We start from the raw sequence: 20,852 nt of genomic DNA on the forward strand, positions 1-20,852 counted from the left end.
CTAAACATCTAACGTCACACTATGCAGTTTTCATATCATCAAGCATTTACTCATAACAAAGTCGGTTATTCTTGTATCCATTGTACTGTTACCTGACGCAGATTCCTGGTTACTTTCACATCATGCCAGGCATTGTCATTAAATTTCCCATTGACAGGTTCCACCAGCGCTTCAAAGGCCCCCGAGCCCAAATTTATGACCAAGGAGACAGCTCCATTTTTCAGTGCAAGATTGACATAATCAGCTGATTTTCCTGTGTGAAGCATCAGTCCATTCCTCTGAAGCGTTTTAAACGACAGAGTTATTTCGTCACTGCTACTCTGTATGGGATTCTGAGATAAATCATAGCAGAAGTATTCTGATCCCTTGAATGTCGCAATATATTCTTCTTTTCCTGACAAACAAAAGAAGAGGAAACAAACAAATAAATCACTGGCGCATAACTGAAGTAACTTGCAAGAATTATTTTAACAGTGTTACTTGCAAGCCCTGTATCAAAAAGTAATTAATTTAAAACACTTAAAATCCACGAAGTAAAAAGATAACTAAGATTTACTGTGAACACACTTAAAACTATTTTCTTACAGAATGTTCATGGCTATGATTAAACTCAGGAAATACACTGCATCAGCCATCCTTTTAATGTTATTTAAGCAATCTGATCTGGAACACATCTAAGTACATAACATTTAGCTGAATGCAAAACCAAAGCAATATTCCAGTCAAAATCCAGATCTTTTCCTTCCCAACTCACACTAAAGTCACAGCACCTCAAAAAGAAGCAATAATCTAGATATCACAAAGTGCTCTGGCCTAAGGTCTTGAATAAACCAAAGCTACAAACCACTCATTTAAGAATCTACCTCAAAGCTGCACGCAGCACCATGCTGGAGAGCAAGTTCACGTGCATCAGTAAACAATTATTTTATTATTTTTTTTCTGGGATGTACTTTTACCAACTAGTATGTGCCACACGGGTTATTTTTCTTAGTTTATCCTGAAGGTGACTAAGAAACACAAATAGCAGAAGCTAAGCTTTCCATCTAATCAGAAAAGCAAGTACATATGGAGATTATGTTTTCCACTTAAGTCCTACAGATGAACACATACGCTATCCCTACACTACAGGCGCACAGGATTTAAAGCTATATGAAGTCAAGATTTAGTCGTTTAGCTAATAAGTTGGAAAAAAATTCAATGGAAACCTGTAGGGGTTCATGCAGTGTAAGGATGAAGGTATGAAAACCTGAGGATGACCAATGTCATCATTCTTGAGAATAAATTCTGTCTCCAGAAGACAGCTGCATACATCAGTCTACGATGCCATCAGAACAAAACCCAAACATATGTATAAATATATAGACAAGGGAAAGAACTACAGTGTGGATTTAAAGGAACCAGTGAGTGACAGAGCATGCAAAAAGCAGGTGTGAAACCACAGGTTTTTGAAAAGTCCCTGGACATATATGTCTTCTGTCATTCAGTGCCATCCGCTTACGACCCCCTGCAGCAGACTATACATTCTAGGTGCTTGCAGTGCTTCTATTTAGCTAGCGTCGCGTAATAACTTCAGATAGAACTCCAGACAGCAATCGCATTCTGGCTTAACTTTGCTTCCTAATAAAAATACTAAAAATGATTGTTCTATATTTATTTTTATCCGCCTTCTTGCAGATTCGATGCAAAATTATTTGCATTATAATGTTTTTGTGGCAGCAGACAAATCATACTAGGCTAATGTAAAAAGACTAAAGTGACTGTTTAAATACACGCTTTAAATCAAGAAAGAAAAAAATCCATCACCTCTCTGAGCACCCTTGAGGATGCTTTTCCCTGCTATCTGTTGATAACATCTCTCATGAAACACAAAACTAAACAAAAATCGCCAGTCTCCAGCTTCCAGTTAAGCAATGTTCCTCCATTACAATAAGCAGTTGATCACACAGAGCACACAGACTGCTTGCTGTAGTGGCCGTTCATCACACACAATAAACATACAGGAGGAGCTAGGCATCACCATGAGGTGGCTACATCATCACCAGAATTCTGTAGGGCTGTAATATCTAGACAGCTGGTACCGCCATGGACAACCCCCATCACCTTTCTAGGGAGGGACTCACAAACAGATAGTCAGGATTAGGAGTACAAGTGGTTGCATGGTGAGAAAATCTCCAACATAACTGCTGCCTCCCAGGTGCAGGAGAACAACTCTTGAGTGTTTTGTTTATTTATTTTTTTTTTCTTAACATGAAATTCCATTCTGGACAAAAATTACATTTAGAGGTGTTCTGACTATCGAGAGAAAAGCAGTTAAAATATTAAAATATGGTATTTTATCAGCAGATCACTTTTACCCAGCATAAATGTTTGACGCTTAAGACAAATGTTACCTTTTGTTAAACCTGACTGAGATAAGCTGGGTTCCAGATGCATGACTGAGGCCAAAAATTAGCCTATTCAATCCGTCCACAAGCCTTTATTTTTTACCTTTGACATTACCAATAGAGAAGCAAGAAAACACCTATTTATCCTGCTTATAACCTTCCTAGTCTATCAGGAACAGTATGTCAGGAGACACTGCATCTTGCAGTAAGGACACACAGGAATTGCTGTACCCATCCAGATCTTAACCCTTCCCCATCAGTCCTGCATGCAGAACAACACTACACTGACAGCAACGTGTCCAGGAGCCTGCCATGTTTCAGTAAAGGCGAAAAACCTTGGTTCATTCTGTATAAAAAATTTACAAACAATACATTTTCTGGGGTTTGAATGCACTAAACATCAGACTGCATGAATACCATGCATCTCATTTCATGAATATTTAATAAAAGCATAAAACACTCAAGAGTAAATTTATTTGGTACGGATGCTTACTGCAGACATACTAAACCAGCATGGATACCTACAAGAGACAGATAAAACTTAAATACAGCAACTTAGTGTATGTAGTTTTGTCCCATGCATTTAATGACTATAACACAGAAAGCTGAAGGACATAAATGAATCAACATGGAAAATATTTATGAATACATATTACCCACTACAAACTACTTCTATAAAGCCAGATCATTCACACGGACGTGGAAGTGCACGGGGCTGTAAATGCACGCCAGGCACGTACTTTTTAAAGCTATTCCTAAAGACCAACCTGAAGCAGCAAGCAGGAACATTCATTAAAGCAAAACTATGACCTTGGCCCGTAAACAGAGCCACAATTCACACCGGTTTGAAAAAGCCTTTAGGTTTGTGTTGGGTTGGCCTTGGCCAGCTGCCACCTGCCCACCCAGCCACCCCCTCACTCCCCTTCCTCAACAGGGCAAGGAGGCACAATAAGGTGGGAAAAGCTCACAGATCAAGGTACAGGCAGGGAAATCACCAGCTACCATCACAGGGAAAATGGAGTCAAATTGGGAAAAATTAATTGCAATTAGTATAGCTTTGGATAGTGAGAAACCAAACTGAGAATATCTTCCCACCCCTTTTTGTTAACTTCAACTTCACTCCTGTTGCTCTTTCGTTTCCAACTCTTCTACCTCTCCCCACCAGGCGCAGCAAAGGGGGACAGGGGCTGCCTCCACTGCGCAGGAGGAATCACAGGCTCCTGTGCTCAGCATGGGTCCTGCCATGGCTGCAGTCCTTCAGGCTGAGCCTGCTCCTGCATGGGCTCTCCACAGCCCACAGATCCTTCAGGGAATGTCCACCCCCTCTAGTGTGGGGTCCCCCGTGGGCTGCCGTGTGGATACCTGCTCCGCCGTGGTCTCCTCTCCACAGGTTGCAGAGGAATCTGCTCTGGTGCCTGCATCACCTCGGCGCTCACAGGGCTGTTTCTCACACTTTTTTCCCTCACTTCCTAAGAGCGTTTTACCCTTTCTTACACACACTGTCCCAAAGATGCCCCACTGGTGGCCCAGGGGTTCACCTGTGCCCTGCAGTGGGTCGAGATGCCCCACTAGTGGCCCAGGGGTTCACCTGTGCCCTGCAGTGGGTCGAGATGCCCCACTAGTGGCCCAGGGGTTCACCTGTGCCCTGCAGTGGGTCGAGATGCCCCACTAGTGGCCCAGGGGTTCACCTGTGCCCTGCAGTGGGTCGGCTGGAGCTGGCCGTGGCAGGTAGCCCCAGCTTCTCCTTACAGAAGCCGCCCTGCAGCCCCCACCACCCCATCACACATTCCTCACGTAAACACTAACATTTCTGTGTCTATCACTCAATCAAGGCTAAAACATTTGAAACATTCAATTAAACTTTCAATTTTTAAACAAATTATTTAGATTCCTATCAAACTAGCATTCATTTTAAAATTAACTTCAAACTGGAGGAAAAAAAAAAAAGCCAAAACAAAGCATAACATTTTACTTCAGAAAAAATATTTTGGTTGAAAAACCTGAACGCTATGGATAAAACTTCACATGCATACTTTTTAACATGCGTACTTTGAATGCCAAATTACCATTTTTGTTCACTTGCCAAACCAAGAACGTCCATTATTTGCTACTTTTACATTGTAGGGTTGAGTTTCACGTCTTTCAGAATTCATTGCAATACTATGGTACAGTCCTCCTGCCAGGACCGTGTCAGGGTAGGATGCTAGTGCCTCACAACACCAACATTTATCTGGTAGGACCTATCCATACGTCAGGTAACTGGGAGAGGTTCTGACCAAACAGCGTTCCCGTGGGTTGCAGACTCAGGAGATTAACCCTCCTTTCTGGGATATTGAAGACATCACCTTCCAGTTGTGCAACTGTGGGCACTCTGATTGAACAGCACCATTCCTGATCTGCATCGGCTCCATTTTACCCGTTTCCTTTGTCATTTAAGGTTTTAATGATTATGGGCCAGTAAAAGGCTGCTGGAAGGCCAAGGCACAAAGGAGCACAAGAATGGCCATAAGCTCAGATGTCACGTCTTATGATTCTGGCAATCTCAAAATTTCATTTACAAAGAGAAAATAAACTTTACCAAGAACTCCTCCAGGCAAGCTCCGGCTGTAGGTACAGCAGCAAATGGCTTTTTCTCTGTACTTCAGTAGTACCTACATTTTCAGTAAAACCCAATTAAATTGAGATTTCCTATGTAAACAGCTTTTTGGATGCTAAGGTTGAAAACACTGATGTGATTCAGCAACATTCTGATATTAGGAAATTCACTTCTGGTGTCAATAGTTAAAAGAACTTTGACTTTTAGTTTGATGAGCTTCACTGCTAGGGAAAAAAAATAAAGTCTGTCAGACAAAAGGTCACAAGGCTTGACTGAGCAACTAATGAGGCAGCTGCATACTCAGCTAGAGTCATCTCATTTTCCAGTAGGTGCTGCCTGCTAACAGCTACAATACTTTTCCACAGGCATCTGACAACCAAAAATATACTTCTTGGCATTACAGAAGAATGAATCCTGAAGACTACCAGCTTCATATGATTGAAGAGAGATTAAACGCATAGTATCTCTTCACAGGAAGTAGCTCAAGAAAACATAAGTATTTCCTTACAATTTGATGAGACATCCTTTACATGAATTCAGATAATATCTACTATGAAAATGTTCTAGTTTGCCCAAACCGCACATAATACAGAAGTGAACTGAAGGGATGGGAGGAACCAACAAACTACCTCCACATTTCTCCAGTCCCTGCAGTAATGCATTCCTCGCAAAAAATTAAAACTCCCTCTCATGATCACTTGGATGCAATCTCAGATCTTTGCCCTCAATATGACTTCGACATTTGGAAGGGGATTAGACCCTGCAGCTGCAATGCTGCCCTGCCATCCCCAGCCATGCAATGGGAGGACAGAAGGCAAAGCAGCCACCGCTCTGCCACTGTGTGGCGTCAGCGTAGGCTAGCAAAGGTGCAGAAATACAAAGAATAGGAAATTGGGTTACAGAACTTTATTGCGTTTGGTCCCCGAAAAACTGAGACAACGCTAGCAGACATACAGCAGAAACTACATCCAAGTCAAAATGTTTGGCAGTTAGACACAGGACAGAAAAGTCACAAAGCAATACTGGTAACCAGCCCCATATCAACTCTCTACTATCAAGCAGATTGCTATTTTATACTTGATAAAAAAGTATATGTTTTCAAAAGACAGATTGAAAAAAATTACATAAAAACCCAAATGTTTTATATAAAAAAGCAGGTACAATCTATAGCCGCATTTCATACCACAACTTTGGTTGATTTTAAAAGTGAATTAAGAACAAGCTTTATTAATAACTAGTTGTGTATATTGCTGTTTGTTTATTTTTTCAAATTATCACTTAATGACATTTAGAGAAGCCATTAAATTGCATGGCATTCTAGTCAGTATGAAGTGTTGCACTTCATTTAATGACTAAAATGTAATTACCTGCATAGAAAAGCACAAGATAATATGAACACCAAGAACTGCATTTAACATGTTTCTATTCTGAATTTTGTGTACTGTATATTATTGTATATTACTGCAGTTACAATCCTGAATAACAGGGTATGCATGAATACAGAAAGACGCGATCTACTTGTCACAGGAAAGACTCAGACAAGAAGCACGTTTCATTAAAGCACCTGCTAGCGCACAGAATGCTTTCCCATTTTCCTGCTTTGAACCTGACCTGTTCCCCACTGAAGTCAACAACAGGTTTAACGGTTACATCTTTGGAGGTTCATTTAAGTCCTTGGAGTCTGATCAAACGTCCAGGAGAAACACTTCCACAGGCCTTAGCAGACCTTGCAGTCCTACAGAAGCACAATGTTCAGCTTTACAGCAACCATGTCCAGCCTCCTGCCTGCCACTATGAAATCGTAAAATGGGTCTGGCGGATTCCACAATAATTTGATCGTGTGTCCATGCCTGATATAAATCACACAGACATGACTGGGTGCTCTGGTCTTACTAGGTAGCAAGAGTAATGAGACCATAGACCAGAGAAATAAAACTGTCCAGAGAAAGTTTTTTTGATTGTCAGTTATTTATTGACAGCTGCCATGTTCCTTCACAGAAGAAACCAGAAGTCTTAAAGTGAGTTTATTAACTGAATTCCAAGGACCCATGTCATGTGGCAAACCAATCCCTTATTATACAAAAAAAATGTAGTAGAGCGCTGTCAATTTATCTGCCTACCTACCAAAATAATTATTTTCAAAGAGACGATAAGCTGATACCAGATAACCTCTAAGAGCCAAGCTCCTTCTATACAATCTTCAAAACATCAAGTATGGACTGAATAAATAAATTATGCCAAACTAGAGTCTAGTATGTTCCCAAAGGTACTGCTTAGTGCTCCATTTCATGGTAATTTAAAATTCAAATGTTTATCCATTACACCATCTTCTTAAAGTCTTTCAGAAAGTAATGCAACCTGGGAAAATGACACCAAAGCAGCACGTAGGCAAAGCCCTTGGCAAGAATGACTGACACAGTAAAACGAGACAGCCTCAACCAATACTTCTGTAGTGAACATCAAGACTCGGAAACTTTGCAGTAGTAGCGAACTAATGGGTTGCCATCACATACAAGGGGAACGCTCCCCGCACAGGTGTGGATCGTTCAGCCTAGAACCATCTCAGGATGGCAGCACCTCGGTAGACTGCTGTCTTACAGGCCAGCCTGCACCCTTCTGCTGCTAAGGCGCTCACTGGATCTTCAGATGAAAAACTATAAAGAGTATAAAGTACTCCAACAGATTTCATACCTGAATTTGACCTTAAATTGTTTCTCGATTACATAAAACAGGCTTACTGAACTGCATGCATAAACTAAACATGCAGGCACTGAAAAAAAACCCCCAAATTATTACCATCTGCTTAAAAAAAACCCTATAATTTAAGTATAAAATCAACAAAACCAATGAAATTATGATAAAACCTATGAAATTATTAATTCAAAGGGTCAAAGGGAGTACAGATAGTCTACTTTATTAGTAAGTGTTGGACTCATGTTTAGAAGTACTGTTGTTGCTATGTACCATCAGTTTTCTGTTCCTTTTTTTTTTCCCCATAGAGAAATCTCATTCTTCCCTGCTTTTCTCACATTCTTTTGTTGCTTTCCAGCAATTATTCTTCTTGCCCTTTAAACAATTCTTCACAGAAAATTCCAAGGTAACAATTTGGTGAGAAAATAAGGTTCATGATCCCAAATCCACAGCTAGGAAACATCCACCTGTTTCTTCCCCCCTGCTTTTCCATGTCATGTAAATACAAATCCCTGGCTCCCTTTCTCTATTAACATGGCATACACTGGAAAAGGACACAGCACGCTTGAATATATTCTCTAGAAGGAATAGAAATTGCTGTTCCTGAGCACGTTATTTGTCAGCATACCCAGAAATGCATTGCACAATCCATTGTTGTAATATTTAAGCAAACTGAGTAAGAAACAAGATAAGTCTTTATTACACATAAATCAGCAAATAAAGTCACACTCGCAGGCTGTTAAAAGCAAACAACTACGGTGTGAATGGGAACTTTTAGTCTGAAAAGAGCTGCTATTGTTGCAGAAAGATGAAGATGCAGTATTACAAAAACAGCAGTTACCAGCTCCAGAAAGCATTCTGAGATAAATTTCAATTTCAGTAGTCACATTACACTGCTTTCCTTCCTCCTTTATTAGGGAATAAGTCCATTATGAGATAATCATGGCTAGCCTAACACGAGAACAAAACCAACTTATTCTGAAGGAGCCAGGAATCATGTCTCAAGGGTTGCTTATTATTATTTTAAATGATCCTTTTGCAGAAAGATGCTGTACAAGTATCTATTCATTCCAAAGATCCAGGGAGCTGGTGAATCATCTCAAGCCCTTCTCCAGGAGAAATGCAGCACTCAGATGACAAGCAAAGTAGGACTTCAGTCAGTTCTAACTAATAACTTGGGCTACCATGGTCTCTGTTTATATCAGAACATGTTTTATCTCAAAAAGACGCTATACCTGAACTCCTGAGCACCAAAGTCTGCACCATTTGTATCCAATACAAAAGTAAAGCTAGTATACATTTAAGTGCAAAGTAAAATTCTATCTGACAAGAATTTAACAGCATAAGTTATACAAAGCCATGGACGATAATATGTTGCAGTAGGCAGAGAAGAAATTCTTGTTTTATTTGACAAAATACCATTAAATCAGTTCCCAATTACAAGTAGTATGAACTTGTGCAATGTAAGCCTCTGATCCCTCCCCACCACCTCAGATTAAAATAAAACGATGATAGTTGCCACTCATGATAAATGACTTACAGGAAGCACTAGATAAGTGATAAATTACTCCATTTTGCTAAACAGCAATTTTAATTCATTTCTAAAAAGACTAGACCATGCAATTTCCTCACTAATTTTCACTTCTTTTTATTTAATCACACAGAATATGCACTTCAGAAGCAAATTTGCAACTGGGGAGGGAGAGTAAAGTAAGCAGAAGTTTTTAGGAACTATGCCATCTTAGTGTACATTAAATACTGAACTGCCAGAAAGTGAAAATAAGTGGATCTTTTCCCTATGAACAGTCATACCAATAAAAAGTAGATTAAAAAGTCCTGCGGTGTACACCACAGTTATATTAACTTTCATATAATTACTCAAAACACCAACGTTTGATATATTTTAAAGGCATTCTTGTTAAATTAAGAATAAACTGCAAAATGCCAAATATCCATAACATTCTACCATCCACAGAAGAAGAAACTAGTTTTGCTCAACATTACTGTTGTCTTAAAACTCAGTTAGGGATTTTGGCCAGATGTTGGGAAACCAGGCTAGGTCTACACCAACAAATAAATACAGGCTCCAAGTTTCCTCGCCAAGGTAAAAACTGTGCCAAACAACCTACCAAAGGCCTTTTCCAGCTCTCCAGGCTCCCACTGACTTTGCAGTAAAACCGCAAAATACAGATTTTCAGCTTTCAAAGGACTGGAAGCACAGAGTCTTTCAATACCAGGTTGCTTAGAGAAAGCAGTTGGTAGAAAACCTGACATTACAATTGTAAAAATAACGTGTTTGACTTCTAACTTCTGCAAATGCAAGTTTTAAACTGAATCCAGTTTGAGTGATGGCACAGGAAAGGTGAGGTCCTTTCTCCCCATCCCTGCCTGCCGCGCTTCTGCCGGCATGTTAAAGGGGAGGAATGCTGCACAAAACTAAATGCTGTTGGGTTTTTTTGATTGAGAAATCTGATAACAAGCTGTGTCCTGGATGAAAATCCAGTTTCTTTTCTGCTTTTTGGACAAAGCAGCACTGCCTTACTCCTTGCTGAGGGTTTTCCAGAAGACTTGCATTTATTTTTGCATTACTGTAAGTAAAAATAGGGCTTGGGAGAGGAAGAAACACTTAAGACTACTTTGTTGGTATTTTATTTCAAATGAGACAATAAGGAAGAAAAGAGTCCCAAATTAACACATTACATGAATTTATCATAATATAGAGAGAGAGTTAACTAGTGAGATGATCTGATAATGAACATGTCCAATGCTCATAAACTTCTGAAACATCAGCTGAACACCTCTCTTACAGCACTACATGGCGCTACAGGATTAGTGCAGTATGTCCTGGGGTTTGGATGCAATGAAAAACAATAAGCAATTTTCTGGTCTTAATTAACTCCTGTTAAAAGAAGCCCTGTATAACAGTAAGTTTTCCAGAGATACGGAGGGAATACCACTGCAATGGTGTTACGTGCATAAGGAGCCATTTGTTTAAAGCCAGTTTTGCACTAGTGTCAGAGAGGTACTACAGGAACACGAAGCATTTGTCTCAGCAATTTAAGCCACAGCAAGGATCTGAAAAAGGGAAACCAAACCAAACTTTCTGATTATACACAACTGTCACATTTTTTCAGTCTGTGCCTGAGATTACGTCATTGATGGAATGTCTACATATAAACGTTGGGGAAAGAAGTCTATTGGATCTCATGTTAGTCTTCAAAACATGTTTGGAAGAAGCTATTTACAATTCTTACGTCTTTCTATAAACATGAGAAATTAAATATGAAAACAATTTTTTTTTACCGCATCTCCCAGCCTGTTGAGGATACTATCATCTAATAAAAGGAGTTCCTCTTACATTTAAAACAAAGAAACATGTTTTCAAGTTACTGGGTATATGAGGAATATATTCTATGAAAGAATCCTACAGCAGCAAAGGAGACCTGAAAAGCTGAAGTCTTACCCAAAGCAATCTGCTGTTGAAAAAAACGAACAGAGATGTGCCTATGGTCTGTTGGTACCTGCTAGAAATTTTTGATCTAAACAAGCAATTCCTAATATCCCATTACGATTTTTATATTTAAATATTACAATCTTTTATCTTTAAATAAAATCAAAGGAACTACAATCTGAGCTATAAACATTAAAAGAAATTTTTACAGATGTCCTGGTTTTGGATTAAGGTCTGGATATATAAGAAACTCAAAACTTTCCAAAGGCAGACAGACCATTAGCTAAAAATACTATTTGAGCTATATCATCTTAATTCACTGTCACATGGCTAATAATTGAGCCAAAACTGTATTTTTTTCTTAAATAAGGCCTCCTATGAGAAGCAGTAACAGGAGCAATAGGCCTTCTTTCTGGTGTATTTGGTATTTCTTTTGGCCCCTTGTTCTCAGAGTTGCCTTCAGCCAGCATCAGAAACTAGATCACAAGCGTCCAAACGAGCTACAGGATCAGAAGGCTCTGCCCTTTTCTCTTTCCACATATACTGACTTCACCTGTAAGTACTTAGTGATTTTTTTATATATCCTGCCCAATGAATCATTTAGCATGGACCCAAAATTATTCCTATACGCTCCTTCTCTTAATGCCAGGCTACGTAAGACAACTATTTAACCTAAAGCAATGAGATCTTTATTAACGGTATGCAGTAGCATCTTTTATATCTACAAAGTTTTTGCAAGTTAAAAAAGCACATTAATCTAAAGCAATTGACAATGGATTTAGGTTGGACACCAAATCTTGGAATAATTTCTGGGTTATGAAAGAGAACACTATTTTGTTTTCCCCTTTTTTCAATATTAAAAACTAAAGTAAAAGCTATAAATAATTTCTAAGAAATTAAGAAACAGTTTTTTCTTCTGAAGGAAAGCAAAGGTAGGAGAACATTGCTATTTTTAATTGGTTTGGTTTTAACAATTGGTAATGAATCCTAATATCTAATAAACTGAAGTAACAATTCAGATTACCTTCCCCCAAATGTTAAATTGACTTATCGCTACACTGAGAAATGAAAATTGGTTTCAAATTCCCTTTATGAATGTAGTTGGCAGACAAAACTAAGGACGACACACAAACATTTAAGTGATGAGTGTGGCACAGACACTTCTTTGATTTGCTCTGGAAAGAAGAATCAACTATGTAGATGTTAAAAAAAAAAAAAAAAAGATACAAGGAGTGTATTTTAGAATAGAGGCAAATAAAATATTAGTATAACAATAGTGACTCCTGTCAAGGTCACAGCCATAAAGAAGCTACATAGTCTTTATTTTACAGAGAAAACCACCCATAGCTATTTACACAGAACTGCAACCACCTGCATATGTACTGCAAGAAACATTCAAGGGCAAATCCAGAGCACTTGTACATAATCATGATTTTTTTAATTCAAAAATCCATGTAAAACACTAAGATGGCTTCCCAATATACATAAAACCTTGGTGGCTGCGATACTGCTCTTATAACATAATCTCTTATAGGCTGTGATACACCTTCCTAGAAACAGTTTGACCTATTCCTTAAAATTTTCTTTTCTGTTGTTTCATCCCCTCTTCCCTCTTAGATTTTCTTCTTCAGAGACCATTCTTATCGCACTGCAGCTCCTGCTGAGGAGCAAGGGGAGGCTAAGCCATGTGCTGCTGGGTGTCCTCACTAACCAGCAGCCACTGGCAACACCCAGTCACATCTGAAGATGGGAATAGACCTTAATACCAAAGCTCTATTTCCACTCTGTGTGCACCAGCCAGCCAGAAAAAAAACCAAAAACAGAAGTGGGGACATGTTAAGGATATGGGTAAAAGGCCAACTAAATTCAAAGCAGCGTAACACATTTTATCCTGGGAACAAAACACTAAACCCTGATGAAATCTACAGAAGTCTGACAGACTATGTTAAATACTGATGTATTACAGCTCTTTTATTACTACTATTTTTTTTCCTGGCTGGCATGCTAGGACTGGTTTCGATGGATTTAGGAGCTATTCTAATATTACTGCTTGCTGGAGGACTGATAAGCATGTTGGTGTTACGTTAAATTAACACTCACTTTCCAAGCCAATAAACAAAAAAAAATCAAAGCACAATTATTTTTGTAATAGTTTGACAGGATACAACTTTTTTTTAAATAATCTTTCCCCTCCCTACCCTCAATCAAAATCTAGGTCATGATATTTTTGAACACAGCAATTATTTGGTAAAGAGCTCTTTAGATGTAAGCAAGGGCCTAAGTTTGGGGACTGTAACACCAGGGTCTTGTGTAAATAACAACCAGAGATACTCAGAACGGTCATTTTACACGTAGTAGCCTCAAAAATCCACATTTAGCTGACTGCAGTTACAAAAGTATGTAAGGAATAGTTTTTGCTAACGAACACAGAAAGCTATCAATGTAATTTACATTAAATTATAAAAGAGAAGCAGCAACTACATAACAAACTGATTTTTTTAGGAAACAAGTGTTACTGAAATGACCTTTTCCCACTAAGGTTTTAGTGGGAAAGCTTAATTGCCTAAAGCTTACCCCCATAAAGTGATAAAGGAGGAGACAATTTAAAGAAACTTGATGGATTAATAAGTTTCAAGTAACAGCTGTAAGTTTTTCTATATTAAACAGAAGACCATTTTTTCTGTCACTTCCTCTTCTTTACAATACACGCCAGGACTTGACAAGATTCACTCTTCAACAGAGTTCCATTATTTTCTAACAGATTACCAGTAAGGTATATCAAAATGAGGCTTTCAAGACCTACTCTTATGCCAGTTTGGCTTTTTTTTTTTTTTTTTTTTTTTTTTTAAAGTGGCCATATTTTAGAAATTGTAGTTACCACTGTGCACCAATTTATTTTTGGCTATGCATATATAAAAGATGGGTACATCCAAATTTATCCTTTAAAATATCCTTCTAGGCACATATTGTAAAAATGTAAGAGCCCTAACTAACACAAAGTCTCATTAACACATTGAGAAAATCCCAGAAAACTTCTGCAAAAGAAAAAAAAAATAAAAATCAGTATTATATATGTCATGCATTTCATTTTTTGAAGACTGGCTAGCTCTTTTTCCATAAATTCAGTATTACCTACCGATCTTTATTTTTTCAGAAGTCATAAGTCCTTGAAACTGTTTGATAAGGAGGCCTCCCTACTGAGATTACCAACAGTCTTTTTATAGAAGCCTGCAATAATACCGTAAAAGCAAAAGAAGATTAGCAGAGTATAAAAATAATTGGACCTCTAGTGCTGTATTGACATTTTAGAGGAAAGATTTGCTGTCATGTCTGAGGCAAGTTATCTGCTGGTGCTGGTAAGTTCCATTGAAGATGGCACATTTACACCACTGATACTTTATCCTGTTCTTTATGCAATATATATGCCTATAGAAGGCGAGATACTTATAGTGTCATAGGTAATCCAACATATTTGCATCACTATACTCATCTAAGATAAAACTTAAGAGGTCATTTCTTAGGTCACAAAAAAAGAAAAAAAAAAGACATAGATAGAAAGAGGGGCATTATTAGAAATAATGACATCATAGAAACATTTGATATTAACAACTAATTCAACTTGTTAAAGAACATGTCTAAAAACTGCCAAACATATTTCAGTATTTACTATTACCACACAGGAGCTGAGTATTATGTACAGCCTCATGCCCTAAGGATATGAAGAAAACCACCACCACCAAAGTTAACAACCAAAGAACACTTACATAAAAACCCCAACTGAAAAAAATAATTTAACATAGCTTACAAAGGATAACCAAAAGAGAAAAAATGAGATACTCTACTGACAGGCATAGTACATAACTTTTAGATTTGGCTACTCTTCCTTTTTCAACAACCCAATCTGCATGCAGGGTCTAAAGTTTCTCTACATATCAAGGTAGAAAAAATAAGGTTCACTACAGCTGCTGGTGCTTCGCGAAGCTGTTGGCCAGAGGGGGCAAGGGAAGAAGCAATAGTGTTTGTATCCTTGCACCAAATGTTTCAGCAAGTTGCATCTATTTTCTGCAAATCTCCATCTCCTAACCAGTAAGGGGGGAAAAAAATAAATCCAAGAGACCAAAGCCTTTGTCAACAACAGCAGGAGCCACAGGCTGGTTCCTCCTGCACAGCTTGAACACAGCTGTTGGTCCCACAGAAAACCACACAGGAGTCAGGAGCAAGGGCTATTACTGGATTGACTATTCAAACACAAAAAACTACAGTGCAGGAAAAATGCTATGCAAACCGTAGTTATTAATAAACCACTTCACCTCAGAAGAAATAAGATAATGTTTTGCTTTTTCCTATAGCATAACTGAAGCCAATCATAATTTGAACACAAATACTCTTACTAGCCGCCTCCACTCCTTTCCCCTCCATCTGTGCCTCGTGGGTCCCCTGTAATTACTGCTCAGCTGTTTAGACACACAGCCCCAGAGGCCGGTCAGGTCTTACATTTATTACATTAGGAAAATGCCACGGTGCAGTAGCCAGAGTGACAGGATCAATATACATTCAGAAAACTTTTGCATTATGAGTTCTATAAGGTAGTAATTCAGCCTCCTCCTATAAGCTACTGTTTTCTTTGGGCTGCTGAATATGGTTTTGCTTTTCTAAAGTCTCTCCTCATTTTATAGCTCCCTGAGAAAATGACTAAAGCTGTTTATGTACAATACACAAGACATTTGATTATAGTTGTCATTAACTTATAAAGCCATTTGATGACTACTCTGGATACCTTCAAACTAATTAAAATTGAAGAGTTCTTCACAAAACACACCAGCATTCATCACTGAAACACCAGGTCAGTTATTATGTTCATTAAATTATTTAAAGCTTTCTGAAGTTCCAGGGAAGGGAATTACTGCATCTGTCAATCAGGAAGTCGTTTTGTAATTGTTATCTATATTCCTCCCCAAGGCTCCTGCTCCCTACAGATTCACTAAGAATTTTGATTGCTCACCCTATAGCATTCATTTTGAGAATCCCACCCCTCAGTATTATTGCTGAGGTAGTATTATACCTCAGTATTCAAATGAAACAGTGGTACAGTTGTAAATGGTTTAAAATAAAAGATACGTCCATCATTGCAATTCTTTTTAATTGTCATTAAACAAGAAATCTGCATACTAGCTGTCCACTCTTTCCTAATTCTCTTCTACTTGTGTTCATTTTCACTAGATTCTTAAACTGAAATTTAGAGGAAAAACATAATTCAACTCCACGATAATTTGATTATTTCGTTATTCAAGTATCATTTGTTTGTACATTAGTCTAGGGCTACGAAGATGATACGCATGTTGAAGGATTTCCATTTCACAAGGGACCAGTACACTAGCCACAAAATTACAACTCTTTGATGGCTCCAAGGACAGCTCATGCAGCCCGTTTTGTCTTGCTACATCACTCTCAGTTATTTCCCAACTCCCCTAACACAGAGCTGATAAGCAACTCCTCTGTGCTGCCAGACAAGCAGCACAGACTGATAAGGCAACTTTAAGCTCCCCATTTTTGTTTTCTATCCTCATCTTCCACTTTTTGAGCCTGTTTGTGCAAGCACAAACAAAAGCTGAACAGCCTGTGCTGGCTCCTCAGAATACTATAATGCAAACAGCGGAGAACTTTCTTCACTCTTTCTGTTGGGGATTTTTTGTCAAGTGGATGCCTATCATAGTAAGTGACCCATTAAATGACTAAAAATACCCCTGTAATAGCAATGAACTGTTTCAGAAGAAAGAAAAAACTACTGTTAAAGATCCTATTGAGACTCAGGAATTTACCCTGGATTTCCAAAATGGTTTGAAGAGAAATTGGAAGAGAAATTGGATCTTGACCCATTTCTGATGATGCAGTAATCAGCATCTAGATATTTTTCCCTGGCAAGCCAGTAGCGCTGGGACAACAGTTCTGAACATTCCTCAGCTTCACTCAAGACTCATACAAGGGCATTGAATCATCCTCTTAACATCATCCATTTTTAAAGTTTGGCGTTTTGTTTGGAAGAAGCATGCTTTCATTCTCTTAACACTGTTTTGTAAAGTACCACCCCGCTACAACAGAGTAACTTTCCCTTGACCTACTGGGTCCCACGCTCGCTCCTTCCAGTCCAGCACTTTGGATGGTTTTTTCCCCCATAGTCAGAGCTGACCATAGACAGAGAACTAAGAACCCAAACGAATCCCAAATCCCCAGGTGGGCAGATGCAGGATAATTCTGTATTTTGGCTCTTGTACACCTAGAGCTCTCATTAAGTGAGCTGTAACTTGAGTAGTGACCTAATTGTGCTGTATCTTTTATTGTTAAAACAAAAGCAATTATGAACAGCTCCCAACAAAGCTAAATCTTTTCCATGTTTTTCTTAAAACGCTACTCATTTCTGATACACTTAAATTTAATTCAGTCTCTGTAGACCTCCCAATGCCTTGAATGTACACAGATGAATGCAGAAAGATTAAACATTTTCTTACTGTGACCTACAACAATGTGCTGAAACTTTAATTATTATGTTAATTCAAGCATTAGGCCCAGTGGATTTATTATAACCCAGAAGCTAACACAACCTACTCTGAAGTGAGATGTGGGCATTAGCTGCATCTAAGTATTTTGTCTACAAATATTTAGGCAGAGTAGCCAAAGGCTATGCACTAAAAATATTTTTTAAAATCTAATCCTAATTTTGGACCTTTTTCCTGAAGTAAATGAGGAGTTCCTCAGAAAAATTTGGAAAATGTAGTTGCCTACAGGAACAAAAGCTTATGCTTTGGTCAAAGATCACCAATCCAGATACCAGACTTTTGAAGCAAGACTGGTATTTATTAGACAAAAATCTTTATTATACGTCAGGAGTGCATATCTTAAGCACATATATATATATACACACACACACACACACATCTATAGGATGACGTCCTTATAGGCTGACATTTGGGGGAAGAAAACCCAAACCCGTATTTTGTCACTGCAGGACAGGACTGGGTACCTTGCACACCGTATTAGGAATCAGAAGAATATCCAACCCTAAAAAAAGCCTACTTGAAATAAATATGGCTTATTATTAATAAGGAGAAATTTCCCAAGTCTTGATGGTTTTAAGGACCAGCACTGGAGGAAATATCAGGTACTGAAAAGTGAGATTTGATCTTTTTCCTGATGACAGTACAAGTGTTTCTGACCAGCTAGCCCTCACATCAGATAGCAATCTTTTGTATCATTCATCTAGAAAAGATGCCCACTTTTTTGTTAACCCCACATACAGCTAATAACTTCCTTATTTACCTTTAGCAACATGATTGACAAAAATAAAACTCAATTTTTAAAGAGTTTAGAAGAGGAAAAAGTGAAGAACCTTGATGGGGTGAACTTGTCAGACATTGGTAAGACCAGTGGAACTTTGCTGACTACGGAAACTTTTTTTTTTAAGCAATGGAGACTGAGGTAGCATATATAGTCTTACTTTTCCTTAGTTGGCTACATCAGGGTATTTAATATTAAAGTATCACAAAAGCACCTGTGTTGTAATTAGGAGCAATGTGACTTTCATCAAGGGAAAGTTAAAAAAAAGTTTAATATAATAAAGGCAAGCAGGAATTAATGCAAGCTTGCAGGCTTTATACTGCCAAGCAAGCCAGAGATTGTCCTGTGCTCATTTTTGAATATACATTGTAATTGCTTACTATCATATTGCCTTAATAACTACTACCACATATAAAACACTATGTTCTGAAAAGAAAAAACTTACAAAGGAATCATTTCATCAATATTTTCTGAAGTTGATGTAAATAAATTGGGCTAAAAGCTTTGAAGCTGAAAAGATATTAAAGACCATGGATAGTTCATGTATATTTCTGTATTATTTTTAAGCAATGTGGTCACAAGAATATTTGTTTCCTGCGTTACTTTTAAAATTTCCCCAACAGCAAGACCCCATTCAAAAGTTTCTTAAATGTTTCTACTCTAGTCAAATCTTATTCTTGACAATCTGTCCAGGATAGAGGCAGCATATCCTTCACTTGAAAATAAGAGGCTTATTAAAGTACAGCTCTAATACAGACCTGGTTTATTTTATTATTTTTTTTTTCCTTAAATACTTCAAGATTATGAACTGGATCACACTACAAGGGTAATCTTTGTAATTTACAGAGCCTTTACAGCCTTGATTTATGAATGCAATTCTATTTGTACAGATATTAATATATATAAGACAAATATTTACGTATAGTTTTAACCCAGGGAATAATTTCTTAATGCATTTAATTAAGTCACTTCCCCATTTCAGTCATGTTTTAGTTACCTAAATAAATAAAAAAATAAAAAGAAATATCCAAAGTGTTTAAAAATATCCTTTATAGAATACACAAGCTCATCTGGTATCACTTCCTTAAAAAGGTAAGGCTGTTTTTCCTTTGTGCTCAAAAAAAATCAACATGCTTTTTTTACCTTGATAGTGGGGGGGAAATGGTGTTTTTTCCACAGGTAGAGTTCAAAGTTACCATGGCAACTGAATGAAAAGTCAAGAAGGACTTGCTACCAAAGGCCTTTACACATAAAGTTACAGTCAGTAAGAAGTATTGGAAAGTTTTATGGCTATTTTAAATACACAGAATTAGCAAATTCTATGTGGTTTATTATAGCCAAGTGTTAAAAGTATATGCCTTGATTATTTTTGCAATAAGGTACACCACAGAGAGGTCCATTAAGTAAAGGTCAATTACTCTAAGTGACATAAACATAACAAAATACTGGAAAACATGTTATTACATGAACCTTGTCATGCTCAATTTTCTCAGTTAAGTATTTTGTTGTCATGAAAAAGGTAACTTAAGCAAAGTACTCATTATATTTCAAATGAAGCAACTCAATTGATTTCCTGCCTTGCGTCTGAAAGCTTAATGCAGCAATTTAACAAAAAAACAGCTATTGCGTTAATTGTGTGAGAAAATACAGCCCTGCCTTTAAGATGTTGCATGCATCCCAATATACAGAATCCATAGTTAGCCACCATTACTTGAAGATTGTAAACCATCACATAACCACACCTGATTTAAAAAAAAAAAACAAAAAAACAAAAAAAACCCAAAACCAAAAAAACACCAAAAACCCACACACAAACCCAAACACAAAAAAAAGCCAACCCTCAAAAAAACTTAAGTTAGACTGTTTCGGTATAAGTTTAATACCTTTCAACCAGTGTTCTAAAATTATTAGAACAGAGGGGAATGCAAAGTAAAATCTATTCAGTGAAACTACTGTTCAGAAATAAATGAATCATCCTGGCAGCAAGTAATAAGTTTTATGTCACATTCGCATGTTCAACTCAAAAGTTGATTTTTTTCCTTTCTCAACTGTATCATCTCAAAAACATAAACACATATTTTTTAAATTCCATCTTTTAACATGTACTAGAGTATTAGCACATTACTATATTAGCTATAACCCACTTCAAATAATTCTATTGAACAGTATTAGACTCCATGCTTCTTGGAGCCAGACTTCCATTGGCTTTTCTACGACTAGGGATTCTACCCTTCACAAGGGGTTGTGATCAGCATAATTGATCTCTTAATAAACTAAGTTAACTATTCCTCCTAGCTGATATATTACGTTATTCTATTTGATTCAGTCTGTAAAAAGGAAGACAGGCTGGAATTTGGTTTAGACATTTAAATTTACTCTGAAATTTACCTTGACTTCA

At 37.7% G+C, this 20,852-nt stretch overlaps 1 protein-coding gene across 20 annotated transcripts in view; it reads right to left on the reverse strand.

Annotated features, from left to right (window-relative positions):
* NRXN1 (neurexin 1) overlaps positions 1-20,852 on the reverse strand; it is a 730,400-nt gene that overhangs the window by 476,725 nt on the left and 232,823 nt on the right. For all 20 annotated transcript variants that reach the window (XM_055816040.1, XM_055816058.1, XM_055816057.1 and 17 more), the window contains one exon: positions 93-394. In XM_055816040.1, coding sequence (XP_055672015.1) covers positions 93-394 — 302 coding nt within the window. The remainder of the gene's footprint in view (positions 1-92; positions 395-20,852) is intronic.

Source organism: Falco peregrinus, chromosome 11 (genome assembly GCF_023634155.1).
Source record: "Falco peregrinus isolate bFalPer1 chromosome 11, bFalPer1.pri, whole genome shotgun sequence".
Lineage (NCBI taxonomy): Eukaryota > Metazoa > Chordata > Aves > Falconiformes > Falconidae > Falco > Falco peregrinus.